Source organism: Gorilla gorilla, chromosome 11 (genome assembly GCF_029281585.2).
Source record: "Gorilla gorilla gorilla isolate KB3781 chromosome 11, NHGRI_mGorGor1-v2.1_pri, whole genome shotgun sequence".
Taxonomy (NCBI): Eukaryota; Metazoa; Chordata; class Mammalia; order Primates; family Hominidae; genus Gorilla; species Gorilla gorilla.
In genome coordinates this window covers 40,546,376-40,555,336 of record NC_073235.2, presented here as the reverse complement: position 1 = coordinate 40,555,336, position 8,961 = coordinate 40,546,376, and the positions used below count along the sequence as shown (strand labels likewise).

The 8,961-nt window shown below is 36.9% G+C and overlaps 1 protein-coding gene across 1 annotated transcript in view; it reads right to left on the bottom strand.

Annotated features, from left to right (window-relative positions):
- Positions 1 to 5,551: 5,551 nt before the first annotated feature.
- The window catches only part of HNMT (histamine N-methyltransferase), a 52,767-nt gene continuing 49,357 nt past the window's right edge, over positions 5,552 to 8,961 (bottom strand). The window contains exon 6 of the mRNA XM_004032604.5: positions 5,552 to 8,141. Coding sequence (XP_004032652.1) covers positions 7,786 to 8,141 — 356 coding nt within the window. The 3' untranslated portion in view covers positions 5,552 to 7,785. The remainder of the gene's footprint in view (positions 8,142 to 8,961) is intronic.

The following is an 8,961-nucleotide window of genomic DNA, read 5'->3' as shown; positions in this document are numbered from 1 at the left end:
AGAAAAATCCAGAAAATGCTATCATGTTTTAGCTTAGACTGTGGGCAAGTCTATCTAAACCTATCAAACCTCAGACTCTTCATCTGAAAAATGATAATAATTTTAAAGACTGACTTTTTATTGTGAAAACAAAATGAAATAATATGTTAAGAATTTTATGTAGTCCCTGGCAAATATAAGTACTCAATTCACTGTGGATAATATTATTATTAATTGCAGCAATTCGATAAATACTGGTCGAGATAGGTAAGAGTATGATTTTAATGTTTCTATAATTATTACTAATTTTTATTGTTATAATATTCTTTCCAAACCTCAATATATTGCAGGTTTAGGTGTTTTGGTGAGCCAGAAAATCACCTGGTCAGTTCACAAAGACAGATTCCTGAACTGCACACATGGTTCAGATTTGGGATGGAACCAAGAAATTTACATATCTAAAAAGCCACCCAGGTCATTCTTCAGTCCACAGAAATTTTAAAAGCAGTGCATGGGCACCATTCATAGAATCTGTTAATGTTCATATTTTTATGTTTTGTTGAAATCTAACTAAATACCGTGATGAATGACTAAGTCATCTGCTCATCTTTTGGGTATTTGACATAATGCGGATTAAATATCTAGGACTCAGGTGACTGATAAGATGAGTGCACTTCTCATCTTGGTATTTTGGCCCCATTTGAAAAAATGTTTTTCTTCCAATGCAGTCATCCACTTTCCTACCCTCAATATAACTTATGTTATATTTTCCAAGGTTTTTTTTTTTTTTTACCATTTTCATAATATTTCTTGTGGCTTCCTTTGCAGATTAAAAAAAAAGATTCTGAAACAGATGGGAAATACGTGGGTCAAATTAAGCTACCTATGGTAGTTTGGGCATGGTTTCAGTTGCTATTACTCTAAAAAAGTTAACATTGTACGTACAAGGTAGAATGTCCTTTCTCTCTCAGGTGACACTCAGAGGGTAGGTAGTCCACCCCAAAATGGCAACTCTGCTCCATCAGGTCCAGGGATGTGGCTCCTTCTACCTTGTTTCTCCACATTTCCTAGGGTGTTGCTGTCCTTGTCTGCATGGTCTGGCATAGCTGACTACCACATTCCAGCCATCCAGAAGGAAAAAAAGTAGAAGAGGAGAATATATCTCTTTCTTTGTCATCATGTTCCACAAATTGTGTTATTTCTTCTCACATTCTATTGCCTAGAACTTAGTCATATGGCTATATCAAACTCCAAGGGCGTATAAGAAATGTAGTCTTATCTGGGCAGGCTTGTACCTAGTTAAAAATTAGACATTCTATTACCATAGAAGGAAGGCAGAGGGGGCTAGTCTCTGCCACCTCACCTAATGACTCTGTCCAGCTGGAGCCACACTGGGCTCAATATTTGCTGTTAAAAAGGCTTTTGTCATCAGATGCTCAGTAACTGAGGATATGTTTATACAAGGTCAAAATAATGGATCAGTTCACTGGGATTGTTCTCTCTTGCCCAAGAGACCAAGCCACAATCATACAGGAGTAGCCTCTTGAAGATAATGTATTTTGCCTCTTGAAGATAATATATTTTGGGCCAAAGTTGATCAAGTCAAACAGGTACTATCTTTATGCTAGAGTCACCAGGTGAGATCTGTCCCTGAGAAATAGGATAAAAATTAAGAAGCTAGGAGATAATTCCTATATGAAACTTAAAGAGGAAGAAAAGGGACAGAGAGTCAATGAAGGTCAACATTAAAGACAGCAAGATGTAGTGGTTATGAACATGGTCCCTGGGGTTAATTCGTGTGTATTAGAATTCTGGCTCCACCAGATGTAAGAATGAGGTACACATTATATAATTTAATATATAATTTAAACCTCAGTTTCCTTCTTTGTGAAACTGGAATAGAAATTGTAACTAACTCACTCATAAGCTTGTTATGAGGATTAGGTTGTATAATGCCTATAAACACTTAACATGAGCACAACACGTAATAAGCCCTCAAGAAATGTTAACTATTATTAAAATGGGGTCTTTTAAATCCCCTATGGTCTGTTTTATTTAGCAAAGAATCTTCCTCCATGATTAACTCTTTTTCAAGCTGGAAACTATGAATTAGAATGGCCAAAGAAAACAGAGGGAAGCAGCCAAGCTGAAGAGCCAGTTTTTGCTCCACCATTCCTAGGACACACAGATGGGAAACTCATAAGTTGCCAACCTTGCCCAGACAAATCCATCCCATGAGGCTTCTACTGGAGCAGTAAGCCCTGGCTAATTTCCTTGCCTAGGTAACTTATAAATGAAGAATAAGTCCAAACTCTTCTCCCAATCAGTCCTGGAGAAATAAAAGTAATTATAAACAAACCACAGGAGGGTAATGCACCTTCCATTAAAGGCTATTGTGGGGTAGATGAAGTCTGTTGGGAAATGTGTGGCATGAGGCAGCAATATCTTGATAAATAAGCTAAGGCTGCAATGTGCTCCTGCTGATAATAAGCAGCATGGAGCAACTGCCTCTTCTACAAAACCCTGGGATTTATATCCAGTCTGCCTGCATTGAAAACCAGAGAATTAACTCATGAAACCCATATATCAACACATGCAGAAAAAGGAATCACAGTATAGAAATGAAATTAGCATGAAATTAGTTAGCTGTAGAACATAAATAAAGGTACTGACACTTTTCTGCATCTTCTATAGCAAATGTCTTTGGAGAACTCACCAAGGTTGGACTATACCTCATGGCCCCTGTGATTTATTTCAACATTTTCTATCCTAAGCAGGTTGTTTGCAAAGTCCTTCAAGTATCATTAAGACAAACCAGGAAACACAGATAATTCTTCAAGAGAAGAATATGATCATGGAAAGACACTGCTTATACAGAGTATCCCCATGTGTCAGTGCAGCCTCCAGAACAGTGTCTTGCTGTATTTATTAATCCATTGCCACAGAGATTACTACAATCTGACTCAGACCCCTAATTAATTTTTGGCACATTTAGAAATTGTGACTGTCGTTACCCAGGGAGCCCTTAAATCAACCCCCCTTTTACTGCAGTTGCCTTTTTATGGTGTATATCACACTGAAAAATGGATTACATGATCCTTAGCTTTAACTATCCTGCATTAGTTGATCGTGTACTATGGATGTGTATTGCACAGTTTATGAATCATAGGGGAGCTAGGGTATGGATGACAGATAATTTAAACATGAAATTGGTGATGTCTGGGACCTGGTAGGAGGTGAGGCAGAGAAATACACGCAAAAGTTAAGGCAATGGGATGGAAAAATCAGGTATTTATGACAAGCTTAAAATGAACTTGTTAGTGAAGTGTAGTATTTAGAAAGAGTACTGTCTCATTATTCAAGGAGGTGATTTTTTCATAGTACTCTGATCCTCTGATTGCTTCTTCTTCCCTTTTATAATCAGATCCCCTTCAATGTACAAGTGGATATTTGGGGGCAAAGGTGATTTAGTTCTATGAAGTCATACTCTGCATCTAAGATGAATGAAGATCACATATTTAACTTGCCCAATATGCAGACATACAGTATGAGTCGGCAGGTATAGGGTTTGGCTAACTTCCTGTTATCAACTTGCTTTGGGAGCTGGGTTAAATTATTCAGTGTATTAGTATCTCAGTTTCCTCACCTATGAAATAGGATAATAATAAATAATCTTTCTAATTCATGAGGTAAGAACCAAATAAGATCTTCTATTTTGCTCTACCTAAGACATTTGGGAGGCAAGAAGCAGACACCCACAAGGATACCTGGAGTAAAATGGTATTTGTTTTCAGGTTAGACACAGATGGGAATAGAAATTGCAAGAACCCTTCCTTGAGACAGCCAAAGCTCATCTCCCATTCAAAGACCATGTGGTCTCACCCTCCTGGCATCTCTCATTCTCTCTGCAAGTTGGTTCCATGCCTCACCTTCAAACCATGGCATCCCAGTGAGGTCCTCCCACATGTGGCCCACAGTGGCAACTCTAGACTTGAATCTATCTTAGGACCTTTCAGCTCAGCTACTATAGAAAGCCACCTCGCCTTCTTATTGTCCTTTAGATATGTAAAGCTTATTTCCACATCAGGGCCTTTGTATTTGTACTTCTTCAAATGCTTTTCTCCCAACTCTATGCATGGTTTGCTCCTTCACTGCATTTCAATCTCTGTTCAAATCTTGTTCTTTTAAAGAGAGCTTCCCTGATCACTCCACTTAATATTTCCCCATCTGGTACTCTTTTCCCCTTATTTACTTTTATTTTCTTAATACCACCTATCATTCTCTGGCATATATTTATTTTTTGCCTATTTCACCCACTAGAAATCAGGTCACTGAGGTCTGGAACTTCGTTGTTGTTGTTGTTGTTATTGTTTTGCTGTGATATGTCCTTTGCTTAGAAAACTCCCTCACACCAAATAGGTACTCAATAAATATTGATTAATTGTATATATCACGAATAAGTGAATGAATGTCTCATTGCCCCAGATTTGTAATTTCACATTTTTAAGAGAATTTTTGATGGATGCATTTCATAATTTTCAGAAAGACTGTTTCATCAATTTCTGCCTATAGGTTTCTATCCATGTGCCAGCTGGATAGTCTCATCAGGCCGGATTGAGATGGGGCCATTTCACATAGTACTGAGCACAGGCACTTAGAGCATGGATAGCTCAGGCAGGCAGATCCCTTAAGGTGGGGCTTGGATGGTGGAATCCTGATGGCACCTTGAGTCTCTTGGAGGACCAGCTTGGCTCTGAAAGACACAGAGGCCATCTTCCTGTGGCTAAGAATCACAAGGTCAGAAACTAGGTCGGCTCCTACAAGTACTAGCTCTCTGGCCTTAGTTGTAATTTTCCTTAAACCTTTTATTTACTCTGCATTTTGTATTGAGTTTCCATGAGTAACTAATAACAATGGTGGTTAATATTTCTGAGTATTCCTGATGAGTCTAATACTTTACGTGCATATTTATGAAGCTTAACTCCTGGGCTTCTCGTAACCATCTTCTGAGGTAGATACTATGATTCACTTCATTGTGCAGATGAAGAAATATGAGAATAGAGAGAAAATAAGTTACCTAATGTCACTTGGTGAGTAATTAATACAACCGGAATTTGTACCCAGTAAGTCTGGCTCTACAGCTTTATTTAACAAGGTTATTTTAATCCACTCACTCCACTGTGGGACTTCGCAAGAAGCTCACATTTTCTTAGAAGTAACATTCTGATGAGGTGACACATATAAATATGATTTCAATAATAAAGTATTATGTGCCAGCTATTCTCATTAAACAAACATTTAAAATACATTCAATATACATTTGGGTCTGTGCAGTTCCACAGACTTAAGATCTAGTATTCTCCTATGGCCCTTGCATCTCTTTTTATGGATGTGCATTAGAAATTACTTAACTTTTATGGCCCAGAATGGCAGGGCCATAAAAAAGTCACCAATTTTTATAATAAGCAAATATCAAGCCCTAAAATGCTGTGCTCCACATCACGCTTTCTCTTTGGGTTTTGGCAATATGCCCCAACAATACATGCAAAAAAGTGTCTGAAAGAGTCCTAAATAAGTTAAGGTTTACACTGGCAACACATAACTTTATTGGGTTTCTTGAGCTCTGTTTATAATAATAATATGAACACACAAGGTATAAGATAAATGTTTGAGAAGGAAATAATTCATTGATCCCCCTTTACTTAGCATTTACCATATGCAAGGCACCATGTTAAACACTGAGAGATCCACAACGATACATAAAACAACATTCCAAATTCATGCTGAGCACTTTTTTCTGAAACACAAGAACAAATCTGAAAAGTCAGTATGTGACTGTCCCAAATTTTGGTATTATCATACTGTGCAAGAAGAAAACAGGGATAGGTTTATCCCTTGAATTTATACAATTTCCCATTGCTAACTAGTAGGTTTTCATGGGAATTTCTCTCTTTAAAAACGCTTGTGTGTTTCAATTGCACTAAAATTAAACAGGTGAGAATTTATTTATCCTTGTATACTAAGGGTTTAATAAGGATGAGAAAAAGGCCATATTTACAAACACCAATCTATGGACTGCAATTCTTTTGTATCTTTCAATAGCATTGTTAGTTCTAATTTTGTTTGTTTTTGCACGTGTGCTTTATACAAAAGACTCTGTAAAGTCTTGATTTCCATAGTTCTGGTGAAGCTCTTCAAGGTCTTCATGGCCCCATACCCATCAATCATGTGTGCCTCACAGATTTCCTTTGTCAGTAGTACATATCAGTATGATTAATGGTTCAGTGTTCATGTTCAGGAATCTGATTGGATAACTGTCGTTTCATTTGTTGAAACATATAATTCAAAAAGCATTGATGAAGTTGTCCAAAAAAGAGAGCAATGCAAGTCCATTTTACTTATTATGAACAACAAAGCTTGGTAGTTTATTAGTGTAAATAGGCTCTCTATGCCGGTGTATTCCCTGGGGATAAACTAGGTGATTGAGATGGGTCGTTTAACTTTTTAAAGTGATTATACGGCAACATTACATGGAAGCCCTATTGCATGAAAGAGTGAGTATCACACGGGTTTGAAGGCTTCCTCACTGGCAGAATGAGGGCTCATGAGCTGTTTAGTAAAACCTTACTTTTGTTTTGTTTGTGACAGGGAGTACTAATTATTTGCATACTTAAAATATTTATTTATTAATTATTAAATGTACTGTTTATGTCAAAAATAACAGAGGGTTATTATTAAAAATAAGAAACATCAAATTTGTTTTCAAAACCCCCCTGAAATCCTACAGTCCAAAGATGACTCTTGGTCTTATAGGAGTTCTTGAGAGTGACATAAGAAACTATAAAGTATCAAAATGCATTGAAGGTTTTCTAGAACCTTGCATTTACCCAATTCCTAGAAATCTGGTAAAAGGTGCATTTTAAGCTAGAACAGGTTTAGTTTTGTGTTTTTTTGTTCTTCAATAAATTTTGTTTATACATCTGGCTATTATTTTGAGGGGAAACAGTTTGTTCTCACTGTTTATACTTATCTAAATTTCAAACATATTAAAGATTTCATTTTTTTAAAAAAGCAAAGCTATAATATTATTTTGATAAAATGTTAGTATTCTAAAACCTTGGTTTTAGAAGGTCTTTTAAAATGTATCAGAAGCCCAGACTTAAAAAAAAATCTGGCTGAATATAATAGAAAACTTCAGTATATCAAAAAGACAAACAAAAAGCTATTAATTCACAGATAAAATTACAAGAGAAAACACAATGGGAAGAAATGACAACACGTGATAAAGAATTAATTTTTAATATTCTAAAGGTGCTTACTCTTACAAATTAATAAAAATAAGATAGAAAGCACAATAGAAGAACGTACAAAGATAAATGTTTCTTCACAAAACGGCCAAATCAGTAACACAGGCTTTGTGTTCAAAGTATTGATTAGTGCATACTTCGCTAATAAGGAATCTATAGTATGTATTTTATTAGTATTCTAGAAAATTTCAGACAATCAGAAAATGGAATGAATTTTATTATCAATATGCCATAGAAATTCAGTCGTCTAATTTTTCTAGCTTATGTTATGTTAAGCCTGCATGTGGTCTCTCTACCTGGAGGAGGGACAGGATAAGACCAGCAGTATCCCATATGATTCCAAATGGAAGTCCAATAATGTCTTGGAATTTGCTACATCTCATATCCAAACAGTGCTTTATCTACATTAATGGATGAGTTTGTGATTTTAATATGGAAATAAATGAGTGATTCGAGTTGTTCAAAATATAATTTTTGAATATACTTTTGTGATTGATAGTTATGCCTCAATCACTATGAAACTCAGAGTATTATTAAAAAGAACCTTCCCCTCTTTCTTAGCACTAAATTCAGGCTCTTGTAGATCTTTCCCAAGCTCTGCTCTGAGATCAGGTGGTGCTGTGGCATTAAAGTTGCAGGTTTCAGTCAAAAAATCCCAAAGCAGGTCTCCATTTTCATTACCATCAATAAAGCAGTCAGATATATCCATGGTGGACAAAAGGTCATAGCACTCATACTTAAGCCCTAGGTTGTCCAGCATCTGAGTGAGGTCATCTGATGTGATATACTGGCAGAGGTCATCCTGGGGAAAGTGTGATCCGTACTTTTTCCACAGCTTGTCCCAGCCACTGCTTCCTGTGCAATAAAACACAAGTCATGCTTTCATTTATTCTTTCTTTCATTTGCAGTCTGCCAGAAAGTACACTAGATGCTTAGAATAGAACAAAATAATAATCTTGTCCTTTGTGCAGCTCATATTTCAAGGAGTACAGGAGGAGAGAGAAAAATAAGTAAATATATGGTGATAAATGCTAAATGAAAAAGTAATCTGAGTAAATGCTAAGAGGGTTAAAGACTTTGATGGGCTGCTGTTTTAACTAGGGTGGTCGCAGAGTCTGTCTAATAACCTGACATTTGAGCAGAGACCTGACAGCAAGACATGGAGATATCAGGGGGAAGATGACTCCAGGAGAGAGATGAGCAGCTGCAAAGGACCTGAATACAGGATGATACTTGGCCCATTAAAGAACTAGCCAGGAAGCCAGTGAAATTGGAGCTGAATGAGTGAGGGCAGAGGGGAAAGAGATGAGGTTGGAGAGATTAGGGGTGGGGAGTGGATGAAGGAACCAGATCACTTGGGGCCCAATGGGAAACCACTGTAATGCTGTCTGATAGAATTTTCTGAACCAATGGACACGTTTGATATCTGCATTGTCCAGCAGGATTGTCACTCACCACTTGTTGCTATGGAGCACTTGAAAGGTGGCTTAGGACTTGAGTTTCAAGTGTTACTGAAGACCTGAATTTTAAGTTTCATTCATTTAAATTAATTTCAGTTTCAATTTCACTACTAAAACATGGTTTCTGTATGGAACAGCACATTAGAATGACTCAATATACATTTAATAAGGTCACCCTGGCCTCACCGATGGGAAGAGAGTACTGGAGCATAAGG